Below are 15,686 nucleotides of genomic sequence, written 5' to 3'. Positions count from 1 at the left end.
CCAAAGGCCAACACTTTCCTTACCTTTTTTCCATCTCATTTGTTAGTTACTTAGAGTGAGAGAGTTTAAGGGCAATGGGGGTGTCTAGACAGGCTGTAATAGAGCCAATCTTTTTTTGTAGTTTTTTTTTGTTTGTTTTCCCCTGAGTTGCAGTGCCGTCTAGACTGACAGGAACCTCAGGCAATCAACAGCGAAATGAGAATTCTTTGGAGAAATAAAAGCGCAAATTTCTCAATTCGGCTGGTGGGAGTGGAACGCCACACCACGGTCTGGGTTGCTGTGGATCACACAAACGATCTCAATATTTAGCGCTGCATTATGCTTTAAGTGAATTACGTTTAAAATAGTGAACACGACCACTAAACCGTCGCAAAAGATAAATCGGTAAATCCGTCAAACGACTTCAAACAGGTGTACCCGGTACATTTTAAACTGCTACTTCAATCTGCACAACATTAAGGGTGGACGATTAAAGTTGTAGATTTGGCAGTGAGGTCAAGCACAGCCTCAAATTCCACATTTTTAAAAGCTGAGTGTGTGTACACGGGAAAAAGTGGGATAATACCTGGATCAAGCAGACAGTCTAGAGGGGTGAACACAACATCCATGGTGTTCAGGGCAGGCTGGAGCTTCACCAGGAAACCTAAGAGGGAAAAAAAAAACAAACCCATTCAACATGTATACCACATATTAAATTACCTTCGACTAAACGAGAACCGTTGCTCAGTGACATCATCCAATTAAAAAGGGACTGGAAGTAAACGTCATTGACAGGACTACGCAGCAGTAGGTTGTGATTGCACTGTTGTGATTTAAAACCATGACCATGGCATGACCAGCGACAGCACTTGTTCTCAGAGCAGTTATGTGCTCCATTAAATTCATGCCTGACTGAACAAGGCCTTATTTACTGGTCTCTGTCTCTTCTGGCAATTAGCCTACTTGTATGTCTGGACGCAGTTATTTCCAAACAAATAATGTGTCATGTACAAGTGCCATAGTTTGTCAGATGATAGAACTCTACCCAGGAGTTTCTTTTGGCTTATCTGTTCCATTTACATTTTCTAAAACACTCTTAAAATAATTTTCCTGACCCTACCAACACTAGCGAAACCTGATAACAGATACCGAGAGTTGCCATTCTTCAGCTCATAGCTAACAAAGCAAGCACTTCTCGGTATACCCCTACATAGCAATGATGTTACGTTCTAAGGCACTTCTGAAATGCACTGACAGTGGTTATATAATACTACTTATACATTTTTTTTTTTGCCAATTATTCCCAACATTATTCTGAACTCCAGAGATTAATTTATCTAGCCAGGCACCAAGCATGTCAGAATAAAAAACTACAAAACAGCTGTGTGGCTCCTCAACAAACAGCTTCACCTGACAGAAAATTCTCTTGAGGGTTTTTCTCAAGTCACACACACTAAACTAGATTCCCAGCTGTGACAGAGGTGAGTTATGTAGCTTGTTAGCTATTGCAGGCTACAGAAAACATACTTTTACTAACAGAGGGCACCATAATGTGTGCTACAGACTGTTCCTAATTGTGTTGAGGGGGGGTGGGGGGGGTAGGGAGTGGGACAAATGCACTGCTGAGAAGAACAGAACATCATTATTATGACACAGGCCTACTGCTATGACCAGAAAACACAGTAATATTTTAAATGCATATGGTGTCTCTCCTATACCATTTTAATGAACACAGTATGCAGCACACTTCAGTTAAATACGGTCTTCCTGAGGTAGAGCAGTGTGTGCTCTACAGTGGAAATATTTATGAGGCAACAGGAAATGGACTCTCTGTCAGATGTTTTAATACACAACTCGAAATATCTGACACCATCTGAAATCCAACGCCCCCCCCCCAAAAAAAAAGAAGAAATGAAAGAAGGAATGCAGTAGTGACACACAGCACATCAGCATAAGAAATAACACAAGCTGCACCTTTAGATGAAAAAGAAAATCTGGATTTGACTGCATGACGTTCGTATTGCAAGGGGGGAAAAAAACCCAATTGTGTTGTTTTATTACTGAACATTTCTCAGCCTACTTTTCTTTTTTATTATAAAATGGTGCCTTGCGGCAGGCGGGGTTTGAGATGAATAGCAGTAAACTGAGAAAAACCCTGGGGTGGGGGGGGGAGATGGGGGCTGGAGGGGGTCCAATTTGTTGACTAGGTTATGGTTCATCAGGCTCTTCCAGCGGGCACGGTCTGGGGGAACACTTGGGGGAATAGGTGGGGTGGGGGGGGGGGGGGGGTGTAGGGCTGAATGGAAAGAGGAGCCACGTAGGAGAACAGCCGAAATAAAAAAAAAGATGCATTGCAAATCGATGCGACGCCGCCGCGTGCTGCTGTTTAATACTCAATGTCACGCCTCAGAGGCCCGCCTCGTCTCCAGCCTTCACGGGCGGCCCGTATTGAGTGGCAAAAGCATTAAATATGCAGCTTTTAAAAACACGTTTAGCGACAAAGGACGACGCATGGGCAGCTCCCTACTTCTGAAGCCACCGAAAGCCAGGTCCGGGGGGCCCTGCAATAACACACACATCCAGCTTTGTGAACCTAAATCCACATTTTTCTCTTTCTGTGACACTCAGAGGCTGGAGCACAGCTCTAGGTTGGTGGATCTGTAAAGACTTGAGCGTTCTTAAAGACAAACACCTTTCCAACTCTCAGCATGGAACTACACCACCTGCTATATAAATTAGAAATAGATTAGGCTACACACTATTTCAAAAGGATGAGGAAATGTTACCTTGATTTATTTTCAGTGGTTAAGAAACCGAAAACATTACAAGAGAAAGTGATCATAGATTTTTAAAAAATGCTTCTTTTTAAACTGTAAAAATAAAGTTAAAACTTTTCCCCCCCTGTAACTTTTGTCCTGGTTTAACAGGGAAACCGAGTCCATCTCTGATTTGAGATTGTGCCAAGCTGCACACAGAAAAGGCTGAATGGAATTCATAACAGGGCCCCTGAAAGGTGGAACTCCACCAAAAAAGGTTTGTCTTCAAAGAATGGGGTCAAGTCCAACACCCAGCGAACACAAACGTGTCTTGCAGAAAGCAAGGGAGCAAAGCAGACTTACAGGAGCATCCCTGCCAATCATGTCCATCGACTGGGTTGGCCGTTGTTCTTACAGAATGGACAGGTGCATGGTGCGGTCAATAATCACAGCTAAGCACTTTATAGTTATCACTTTCACTAAGAGGATAGGAAACTATCATGACTCTATTTTTGTAAAAAAAAATATAAAAATAAATAAATGTTTTTGTAAATTTAAAAGTCCATTGATGAATCGCTGCTGTTTCATTGTCTCATTGATTGATCTCAAGGATCCTCCAATATCAGTAGACATCAAAGATGTCACTGCGGAATTTACCTTTAACATATTTCTATCCAAATCCTTGTCCAGGTGAACTTGACCTGAAAAAAAAATCTTTTGCATTCCCCCTTGGTTAATGCCTTTCATGAATTTAAAAGCACCAGTCAAGTCTTTGCTGAGCTTGAATAGTTGCTGAGGCAGAATAAATTAAGTGTCTTAAACCTTAACCTTTACAATTTAGCTGCTCTTCTTTGAGCTCTTCCAAGAGCGTATGCATCTCTTTTATAGTGTGCTGCCTGTACAGCACAAAATACAACTAAATGCTCTAAATAGTCTGACAAACACATTGTAAAACTTCAACATAATGTTTTTTTACTAAATATGTCAGCACCCTGTTTTCCTTTTTGTACTGCTATAGCATAAACTTTTAAATTAATACCTCTCAATTTTGCTACTCCGATAACATAATCTTTTCTTTTTTCCCAGCATGCTGAACTTTGCATCAATAAATAATCAAGGCATTTTAGAACAACTTTTGTTGTGAAATTTTATGTGGAAATGTGGTATGTCATTTTTTTTAAATGTAGGGAAATATAATTTTACAAATTACAAATAACCAAGTACAGTATATCGCCTGAGAAACCAGCTAACTGCAGCCACCTACCTAATAGAGCCATCACATGGATAGAGGACATAAAATGAATTGTCAAGAGGTCAGAAGCTGAGCTGAAGCAGAGATCTGAAGCTGCAGTGGACTACATTTCAATTTGAGCTTCTATTTTAAACCCAGGACAAAAACAACACCTTTGAGCAACTGACAATTAACTGTTTTTTTTTTTTGTCCTGAATTAACCCAGGGAGGTTTGCTTTGGTTTGACTGAATTGCACATCCCCAAAAGTGACTGTGTGCATTTGACTGAATCCCGATCAATGTCTTCTTCTGCAAGTCTCTTATAAACCACCGGGCCTCTTCTGGAGAGACACGGAAAAGGTTTGGGATTCAGGCACAATTGTTTTTAAAGCACATTTTGTTTTATTTCCTTTCAGTTACACAGACTCTAGAAGTCATACACCTGTGTGACTCGTAGTGCTTGTGACAAGTTCTGAAAGATTCTTAAGTCTGTGTCCACAACTGATGGGTGAGAGCTGGTTCGAGACCAGGGGATGCATTTTTGTTCCTGAAGACCAGGGGGTTGTCCAATCTTATCTGAAAAGGGCCAAAGTGGAGCAGGAGTCTGTCTTAGCACAGCACTTGGACTCTTGTTTCTACTTATCAAGGTCTTCATTGAAGACCATGAATATTTAATTAGGTCATAGTGTTGGGCCAAAAAAAAAAAAAAAAAAAACTAGCACCCACACCAGCCCTTTTCTGGATAGTATAGGACACCCCCGGTCTTGAGGAACAGAAGCCCAAAATGGTCTTTGCTATCAAGATCCATTCACCACCTTTGTTTTCTTCTTATCAACAGTCATGAACACATATAGCCTATCGGATACACTGAAATCCGTTTTTCAACAGAATCGGATAAAGGTTGAAAGACCACCACAAACGCCATTATTGGTGCTTTTTAAAGTTAGGCCATCAATTTAAAATATCACCGTTTCTCCTTGTAAGAGGAACAAGAGACTTCAGGTTAAGAAATGCATTAAACGAAAGGTATACATCTTAGCCAACTCACACAGAAGAGTAAATTATAAACTTATGTTAGTCACATTGTTACTAGATACACTGCCTTTACTATTTAAAGTTGGCTACTTGTGGATCCTTTGGCTCCATGCAGCAGGATTATGCTTGTACTTGTATGAGATATTCAACCTTGGCTCCATGACTATGCATCAAAAACTGAAGGTGACTTGTGCTAGCTATACAACGCAAGACAGGCGCGCTACGAAAATCAGTAGCGACCAAACCAACTGGAAAATGCCCACGTGCACGTTATATTTTAATCAGTTGCAGTGCAGGGGCGACATAGCTCAGGAGGTAAGACCGATTGTCTGGCAGTCGGAGGGTTGCCGGTTAAAACCCCGCCCTGGGTGTGTCGAAGTGTCCTTGCGCAAGACACCTAACCCCTAACTGCTCTGGCGAATGAGGCATCAATTGTAAAGCGCTTTGGATAAAAGGGCTATATAAATGCAGTCCATTTACCATTTATATTTTAATCAGTTGCAGTGTTGCCACACCGATTTCATGACTGGAATACGAAGTGACAAAGTAACAGGGAGTGAAGGCAGTACTAGCCTGTTGCACTTTGTGTGACACTTTGACTAAACGGTTATAGCTTTTTTTTTGCAATATTACTTAATTTATTTTACCATCACCAGCAAATAATGGCGCCACTTTTCAAATAGCCTAACCTAAGTTAGACAGCTCGTTTTGTAGACGAACAGATGATTTCCTATGATTTCAGCCTTTTCTTGACAGTAGTTCACGTGTCAGTATCCAAGCTAGATAACTGAAAAGATCAGTAACCAATGACTTCTGGTAACTGAAATCAACGGAGAACACTGACTTAGAATTAAAAAAATTAATTTAAAAAAAACATCGCAAAAAACCTACTCTTCAAAGCGTTAAAAACCTATCGAAGTCGCTTTTCATTGATTTGCTGAATAGTTATGACAGGTAATTTGGCTATCGTCGTGAACTAGAACACAATCTATCTTTCCAGAAAATCGACTTTAGAGAAACGAAAATAAATTATCATCAGAGTACGTACTTCAAATACCTAATGCAAAAGGCTTTAGTAGCGTTATTTTACAACTGTTAGTGCCGGAAGTTAACAGCGACTAAAAAGCGTTTCAGCATGAGCTATACAGCTACAGCAACTACTTACAAGCCGCTGCCTGGACGCACGCTTCCGGAGTCTGGTAAACAGTCAACGAAGCTATTCAAGAGAAACACATCCTGTATCAGGTTGTAACAGATATTTTATAACAGCGACATCTATAGGTAAGTCAATAATTTCCAGCCTTTTAATGAATAGCCAAACCCTTTACAATGGGCTGCAAAAAAAAAACGTGAATATGAAACTACATCATTTGGACGTGATCGTGCGTGTCCTGTACGTAATGACCTATTACTGTGCCAATGCAAACACTGCGATAAATCATTCTGATTTGACTGTGATCGTTCAAGCGTATCTTTGAAATAGTCATTTAGTCTAAACTCTTCATTAATCTCTCTCTCTCTCTTACCCTAGACAATGTTATCGCCTTCTTCCTTCCTATAATATATTCTCTTTCTCACATCTCTTTGCTTAAGAGCTTGCAACGTGCACTTTAAATGTTATTTGGGGAAAATAGATGGTGTTTATGGCACTGTTTCCAGTAGTCGCCACCACTGTTGCCAGTGTCTGGGTCGTCTGTTGCCGCACACTCCGGTATTGATTTAGACGCACTGTCAGTTCACGTCTCTGAATCTGAGGTGGCTGCTTTCACACCAATCCAGCACTTCCTCTGCTCGGAATCGAGTTGTCAGAGCTGCCAAAGAATCACCTTCCTCTCTTCCCTCACTCTCAAAGATCTAGTGCTGAACCAATTTCACTTTTTATTGTTATTGTTTGGAATGGGAACTGTGATTATTCAAGTGGTGCCTTTTGTGTAGAAAACAGCACTTAAAAAAAGGACAACTGCACTCTTTTTTTTTGCATTCCCCAAGAAACAACAACACATTTTGTGCATGTCTCAACTCTCAAAGCCAATGCAATGACAGACTGTAACACAAGCCAGTTACAAAGCACATATGTAATATGAACCAATCACATATACAACAGTGTCTTTGAAACCGATAGCTAGCCTACACTCTTACTTGATATCTCTCTCTCTCTCTCTCTCAATTGCGCTTCTCACTCTCTCTCTCTCTCAGTCTCAATTTCACTTCTCCCTCTCTCTCTCTCTCTCTCTCTTAATTTCACTTCTCACTCACACTCATTCTCAGACATCTCATGCCTCAGTCACCCAGCCCTACGTGTTTTCACATCCCAGTTCACTCACGTCTCAGTTCAATCCACCCGTTTTTCCCATCCCACTTAAAACCATTTTCTTATCCTGCTGCTTTCCCCTTTACATGCACCCCCGCTTCTTATGCACAGCCTGATTGGCTGTCCCCCCTTCCCCACCTCCACACATTCCCCCCCCCCCACATCAGACTCCTACATTCTCTTCCCTCATTCTTTACCTCAAGTACCTGTCAACGGCAGAACGGAGCTGCCTTTCCCAAGGCCAGCAGTATGGCTTTGTGATCTTTAAAATGAAAAGGGATGTGGTATTGACACCATAAGACATGACCCTTGTGGGTTTCTTTTTTCACTCTATGGTGTGACACGATTATGTGGATAAAGTATCATTCTTAATTAGTAATTTTGCAATTATTGACAATGAGTGTTTATTTTGTTCACACGGTCTCAGAATCTGGACATTTTGCATTCACCAGTTCCATACTTGTTAAAATCACACACAGAATTAAATGCTTTCCCCATAAATACTTACCTGGAGTATCACTGTTGCTGTAAATGTTGTAGTCTGTATCTCCCGGTCATTTGTCTCCCCAGTACTGTCTCTGTGTCTGTGTTCCCTGAGCTGCTTCACTCCCCTGTATTTGTGTGATTTCACTATTCGGGTGGTTCCGGGTTTTCGTGGTTTCCCCCCCTTCTTTCCAGTCTCGTTTTACTTACTTCCTACTTATATCTAGTTTTACTAATTTCTACTAATCCTTACTAACTTATAGATTGTAAAGTACTAACCTCATTAATATACTAACATGTGAATATTACTAATGGACTAACACACACTAGTTTTGGGTTTTGATAGTTTAGATCACTATACTAATACATTAACCATTCTCCCCTTTTCCATGCTGCGCTGTAGCTCCGCCCCTTTTCTTTCTAGCCTGCTCTAACGCTGAGTTCTGCAATTGCCTGCACCTCTCTCTCTCTGCACGCGTTTTTACCTGCTAAACCCAGGCCGGCTATTATCATTGTTGTCTATGTGATTCCAGTCCGCGTTTTGTCAGCCCCCTGTCATTTAATTAGTTATCCTAATGTTCTTCACCTGGATGTTGTTTGTTACTCCGCCCTCACTCACTTAACCCCTCCTTGATTGTTACCTTCCCCAGTGTATAAATGTCAGTCTTTTCCACCAGCTCCCGGTTAGAACGTTGATCGAATTCACTGTGCCAATGTTTAGTAAGCCTTTGATTATCGAGATTCCTGAGACACCCTTTCTGAACGAAAGTTTGTTTGGTTTCTTTTGGTTTGTTTGCTTTCTGGTTTGACCTTCGCTTTGCTTTGACTTGGCTTTTGCCTGTCCCTTTGTACCCTCGCCGATCTTATCTCCTGGTTTTTGATTTTTTGCCCGTTTACCACAATTCTTTTGGGAACTCGATTTTGCACCGTCCTTTCTCTGATTACCTGGCTTCGAACCTCGGACTGAATAAAGACAACGTTTTTCGGATTTCCCTGGTCTGCGTTTGGGTCCTTGCACAGAACATCACAGTAAATATCTCACCTTACTGCAATTACATCCCTCTTTGTGTTTAACTGATAAAAATGACACACTTGATTTATAATGCATCATTCAAAATGTCACATCTCCTTCCAGGTTGTCCTTTGGATTTCTGATAACTTAAAGGCCACGGGGGTTGCGTGATTCGCTCGTCGTAACATTTCCACCATCCGATAAGTGGTCATCGCCGCGTTCGGATTGGTCGCTTCCTCCTCCAATGACATCATCCCAGGAGGACCACATCGGTCTGACTCATCACCACACTGCCAGGCTTAGAAACAGTTCCACCTTTTCTTCTCTCCAGGCGATTATTAAAAAACACAAACAAACACAGCCTTATCTGAGTTTGTTTCAAAGTTTATTTTTTTCTCGAGATACAATCAGATGCACAGGGGGTTATTTGGCCGACACGTATTCCCGGTTCTCTTGTCTCACGTGGATATTTGAGAACTCCTGCTTTACACAGAAGTAAACAAACAGCAATCACAGCGAATGAGACTAAAGGTTTGTGCTCGCAAAACAGACATTCGTAAAAACAAGAGGATTTAAAATGTAAATTGGCTAGGCTTATAAATTCCCAAGGCTTTCCGTTTGAAGAACAGCAAAACCACAGCTCACAAACTCTGGAGATTTTAAGGAAAGTTGACATCTTACATTAACTGGTCCGATCTCCGGCATTAGAAACAGTTGGTTTAATTTATCATACACTTTAAAATAATCACTGACATATTTTTTTTTTTTTTTTAAAAGAGGGTATTTGAGATGTCCAGCTGGCATTGATGCTCAAAGATAAAATATTCAATAGATATCCCGCGTTTGACACAGATTCATCACTCTGACATCTATAAAGATAAGGCCCCACATTTAGTATCATCGCACCAGAAGAGGTTTTACACTGATTATTGAATAAACTGACGAGAAAACATGAGCAGGGAGCGCAATCTCTGTCCCCAGTCTATTTGTCATTGGAAAAGCATATATGTCTGGCTGTATCTGCTGTGCCTAACCTCTCACCATGCCTGGATGAAGTGTAAGGTGTGGGTTTCACTACGTACGCCTACTGGGTATGTGAATACGGGATATGTTTCCCTTGGTTTGTTGAGATTCCTGTGTCCTATGTAATGAACAGTACATTTCCCTTCATATTTTATTTTTGGTAGAAAAAAAACTCAAACTAAGCCCCAGCATACAGTCAATAAAAAAATTTAAAAACCCTATTTGATTATAAGCCAACGCTTCCTGGCAGGTAATGCAAATACTGCTGAGACCAAGGCATTATATTGAAAATGTCCACTGCAGGAGTACTTGTACTATGTTGGTGGACCCCGTAGTACTGTCAAACAGCTGTCTTTCAGGTACCATACAGAATGCCTTAGAATTCTAGGTTTGTTTTTTTTTCTTGCCTAATTGCCTGGTTGAATTTGACTGGAATCGTATCGCCTCTAATTGAATTCCAAAATCTTATTGCTGTTACCGGGAACCATTTCATAGACTTTAATTGTTTTACCTTTGTTAGACGATACAGTCGATCGCCTTCCCTAATATCGCTCAAAAGGAAAGTCAACCTTTTGTGGCTCCTAATTTGTACACATTGCAATATAAACTGCAGTTATAGCACGCTGGTATAGGCCAGTGGTCTTTGAAGCACTGGCGTATTTTTGAAATGAACGGGAACATTTCAAAATACCGCGTGATTTATGAAATGCCAGGGTCTAATTGAACAGTTATGATATTCTGTATTAATACTGACAAAGACACCGAGCCCAGTAACTGTAACAGCGCAACATAAATATGCAGAGAGAGCAGGAGAGGAGGTCACACTTTTTATGTATTCATTAACATATTTATAATCAGCTTTTATCTTTTTTCCTTTTTTAAATGCCGCATATTGTGTTAACCTTGAGAGCCCGGGGCTATAAATTCTTGCCCGTTATGGTAATGAATAATTAGCTTTAACTGAGATGCTGAAAATCAAAAATAAAAAAAAACTACTTAAAAAAAAAAACAAACAAAAAAAACACGGTTATTTATATATTTTGATGTTGTTTTCAGAGGAAAATAATCTCTACAATGTTGATTGTTCCTGCTTTTGTCATTGTTTTGATTTGAGAGCCTTCTTATCTTTGCCCTGAAAGATGTTGCTATGTAAAGAACTGACATTCTAAGGTTGGGGAAGCAGCTGAGAAGCTGTTGATAGTGTAAATTAAAAAAAAAAAAAAATTAAAAAAACGTGATAACCATGGAAGGCCATCCAACCAAACACAAAAACCCCAGGCCAAGGCCTAATATTTACCCGACAAGGACGAGGCATGAATGCCCAAGCAAGTTCAAACGAACAAGTAGCTGAAGAACCCTGATCTTGATGATATGTTCCCATTCATGGATCTGTATTAAATAAATAAATAAATAAATAGCATGCATGGGAACATGCAAAAAAGAGTACAATTATGCTTTAGAATGTAAGGCACTTATGTAATAAAAGAAACAAAAACTAAACATTGTAGTTATATTGCAAAAATGTTCTTCAAAAACAAGACAATTACAATGCACTTTTCAATAAGGTGGGTGTCACACCTGGAAAATACTAAATTAATGCAAACAACATCCTGTGAATCACAGCAACTTATATTTATAAAGAGTCAACTGACCTAAGCTTCATCTTTTACAAATTGCCTATATTGTTCATATCTGCGTGTGTAAATTGAAATTTCTATGAAGAATCTGTTACTGCACACACTATTGATCCACGCAGGTTTATTATCAAGGCCATTCATTGATCTGTTAAATAACTGGCTGAAGCTTATTGGATTTTGACCAATTGGAAATGATCTGAGCCGTCACTCTTGTGATATTAAGGGCCTTCATAAAGAACCTGTGGGTGACTGCCCTAGAGCCACTTGCGAATGAATAACCACAAACAAAGGAATGAAGTTCTCTGATTAACAAGCGATCAATGCAGCTTCAGAAATGCATGCATTAATGTGATATGGATGCATTTCCCAGGAAATTGTTTATTTATTTATTTATTTATTTATTTACACTTTTTTCATTTAGTGCTGGGGCTGACTGCTTTGGAATCGTGCAAAGCTCATTACAGGAATGTGAAGAAGCATGCAATGGGATAAATTTCCATGGCCATGGCCACGCAATTTCAATTTTTGTGTTTTTTTATTAATTTCATGGTCGGAAATCGTGTGTATTCATATGAAAAAGAAAGCCAAATGTCTAATGTCAGTGGGGGAACATGCATGCTCATAGACAGCACTTTACGCAGAGAGCTGCAGGACAAGTAGATGCGAATCAGCCCCAAACCGTCAAAGACCCACCGCAATGTTTCACAATAAGAGTAAAGTATTTTTCATAATAAGAGTCCTTCTTCTGACACCAAACCCCACTGCTGGTCCGCGTGGTCGTAAAGCTGAATGTCGAAATCATGCAATCAAAGCTCAACATTGGAACTGGAATCAACTGGATGGCGGTGGGTGGCTTGGTGTTCTGGGATTGTTTTGTGAAGAGAAGGTACGCAAATTACTGAAAACAGGCTGACAATAATTTTGACTCCTATCCTCTCAGGAAAAGGATATTATTACTTGTTAAAGGCAAAGCTTTTTCTTAGAGAAATTGGATTAGAATACGAAAATAAACAATCTCCCCATTTTTGAGTTTATATAACTAGCACAGCTTTTATTTAGAAGAGCAATTTGCCCAAGATGGATGCTTATTTCTCAGTAGAACCTGCCAGGTAATACATAATTTACAGTTACCTGTCCAACATACACTTTCACTTCTTATATAACCAGCCCCATCCATTATTATTCTAACAGAAGCACTGGGTTGTCAGGAAAAGTATAGTTAATTTGTCATGTAAGCTCACCAATTTCCTTACTTTTAATTGTCTTCAATTTGAACTTTTCGTGACTGTAAGTATTATTAATGTCGTCAAGAACGGTGACAAAGTGTGAATTCGCTGTGAAAGAACCCCTTTTCTCAAGCAATTCGCATTCCAAAAAAAGGCATGTTTGAGTTTGCTATTATACAGCCCAAGTTATTCGCTGTGATACTTTGTCTCTTTGTCGAATGATAAAACCAGATTTATGATTATGGTCACTGAGGGCCATAGTCCAGCAGGTTTTACTACCCTGACTAATAACATTAGAGCTGTGAGGAGTGGCTGGACCGCTTTGATTAAGGACCAAGGCTGCTGTTTGCCACATGAAACGAATCATTATTTTGAGGCAGGAAAAAAAATCTACTGGATTGGGGCATTCCAAGATCAGGGCATTCGAGGTTAGGTTTTTTTTGGAATGTTATTTATTTATTTCTTTATTTATTTAGAATGTCAGTGTTCCAGCACTCCATTGCATTTAATTACTGGTAGAGATTGCTGCATCTGCATTAGAATGTTCAGTTACATTGCAGTCACATATTTCTGATCTTACACCTTAAAGGGTTTATCAAAGTGCTTGGGGGACAATTTGAATGCATCCTACTATTCTTTGTGTCCTGTGTTAGCTGTGTTGAATGAGGAGCTATTCCCAGCATTCGGAATTTGGATACAGATATTTATTTATGTTGCTTTTGTTCTCTAGTCTACGGTACTGTCATTCAGTCCTCAAGCTCTGGAACCCTTCAGCATTGGATGTGACTTTTAAGGTTCCTGTCGTTTATTTTTTCTCCCATCTGTAGCCCCAGGGTCAAAATTAAATAAACATGATAAAGGGCAATACATATGTTGCGAAAAGTTACATCTTAACAACTGTAATGATGGCGCATTTAGATCCAAAACCTTTAAAAAAAGCATGAGAGTTGTTGCGTGAAAAGTGCATTTAAAATTTTTGTTATTATTTTTTTTGCATTGCTTTGTGCCCTCTTAAGGGTGTGCTTCTAGGACCCAGCAGCTAAGCTACACTGGTATTGGTTGGTTTGGAACCCTTCCCATCATGCACAGCTGACACAGGCTGACTGCTGGTTTCCACTCAAGAAGAAGAGTTACGAGACTGTTGAAACCCAGTTGGCTGAAATTCTCCCTCCTGTTTCTTGTGGGACTGGAAGCTGCTATTGGTGCCGCCACAAACCAAGATTAGATTCTGCAGCACAAGATGCATCACTGCACCAAGTGCTAATGCTTAGCACACAGATAGCCTGGGAAATTGCATTCCTAAATTCGGGCCATTACTTTTCTGCTGCAGTGTGTACGGCAGACATTGTTTAAAAAAAAAGAAAGAAAGAAATACTCTGAATGTTTTTTAGGCTTTCCCTTTGTGTCTAACTCAGCTTATTAAAAAATAACTTTAAATGCAAGGCCGAAACACTCTCTGTGAAAGAGATTTATGTGTACAAATAAGCCCAGGAGCATTGAACTTTATTAGGCTTCCTTCCTCTCAAAGATTTTTACTGGGGGCTGAAAGATAAAAAAGAAATCCTCATTATTATTCATGATCCATCGCTTTAGTAGATTTATTGGGAAATAAGGGAAAATCGCTGTAATACAGAGGCTTTGGGTGATCATCACTGATCGCTGTATTTGTGTGTGTTGACCCTACGTTACCCCAGAATGTAAAAAAAAAAACACAACAACACCAACAACAACAACAGAGTCATTATGGGGTTCCTTCTGGTGAGATATTTACAGAACATGATCCAGGGATTCGGTACCAAAATAACAAGGAGCAATTACCTGAAATGCATGGAGAAAAACACAAGACATGACTAATCAACAGTCTCCAACAATAAAACACAGACAGCCCTCACTAAGCACTCCTAAGAGCCTGACAGGAAGTGAGTAAGGGAATATTGATTGCTTCTCCGGCGAGCAGACATGGATCTCTACTTGCTGTCTACATGTCGCTCCCTACCGATGCTGTCAGTTTAGCTTCACCATGTATACATTTCTCAGTCCGCATCCAGGAGGGTCATGGTCCAGTCCAGTGGTCTCCAACCCTGGTCCTGGAGAGCTACAGGGTCTGCTGGTTTTCATGGTGACTCTGCACTTCATGGATCAATTATAGCAGTCGATTACACAGTTAACTCAACTCACCTGGTGTCTTGGGTCTCAACTGGGCGCTGATTTTAAGGTGAAAACAAAAACCAGCAGACCCTGTAGCTCTCCAGGACCAGGGTTGGAGACCACTGGTCCAGTCCATAGTTTTCCAGCTCCATTTACACGAGTAATAATCTCATGAATGGGTGGTTGAGTTTATCTGGAGAGAAAGGTCAGCCCCACCTATGTTACAGGATAAATGCTGGTGTGATACTGAAGGAAGACCTGGAAAATATTGTCTTTGTGTTAATATTAGGCAAACGAGGGCCAAATATTGCAGTATTTCACACTTCTGTATAAAAATATACAGTTCTCAATTTTTCAAATGCTATTCCAATATTCATCGGTTTTCCAATTTCAAGAAGCACAGAATGATAATAAAATGGAGATGTCTATCAGCTGTTTGGTTGTGCCTCAGCCAACCTGAAAATACAATATTGTATCTCATTATACTGATGTCAGTTTATTTTTCTTCTTGGCCTACGATGATTTACATAAGGACCTGTTGACAAAGCAAGCTGTAGACCTTCAAGAGTGATCTAAAATAGACAGAAGCATAAGAGAAGCATTCAGAGAAATTCAGATTTCAAAAACCGAATTTGCTGGCATAAGTAAGATGGGAAAGCGTATGGGAAATTCCTAACACAAATGAAATCCTGGACCTCCTGACTCGAGTGGCTCGGTTTGCAAAGGTGACCTTGCTGTATAAATGAGATGTTTTGACGTAGACAGCATGGGGCACCAGCAGCATCATTAACCAACCGGTAGTCTCGCATAGCCAGACCTATCTCCACACTTTGTTTCAGCGCTGT

The 15,686-nt window shown here is 40.2% G+C and overlaps 1 protein-coding gene across 3 annotated transcripts in view; it reads right to left on the bottom strand.

The window, feature by feature from the left end:
* Positions 1-7,973, bottom strand: part of tpk1 (thiamin pyrophosphokinase 1) — a 34,379-nt gene extending 26,406 nt beyond the window's left edge. Inside the window, exons 1-2 of one of the 3 annotated variants that reach the window (XM_064346123.1) lie at positions 7,821-7,973; positions 566-643 (exon numbers count right to left, since the gene is read on the bottom strand). In XM_064346123.1, the coding sequence (XP_064202193.1) occupies positions 566-608 (43 nt within the window). In that variant the 5' untranslated portion in view covers positions 609-643; positions 7,821-7,973. The other 2 variants (XM_064346122.1, XM_064346124.1) reach the window with 2 other exon arrangements.
* Between the last annotated feature and the right edge of the window lie 7,713 nt (positions 7,974-15,686).

The sequence above is a fragment of the Anguilla rostrata genome, chromosome 8, assembly GCF_018555375.3.
Source record: "Anguilla rostrata isolate EN2019 chromosome 8, ASM1855537v3, whole genome shotgun sequence".
Lineage (NCBI taxonomy): Eukaryota > Metazoa > Chordata > Actinopteri > Anguilliformes > Anguillidae > Anguilla > Anguilla rostrata.
This window is presented reverse-complemented; position numbering and strand designations above follow the sequence as displayed.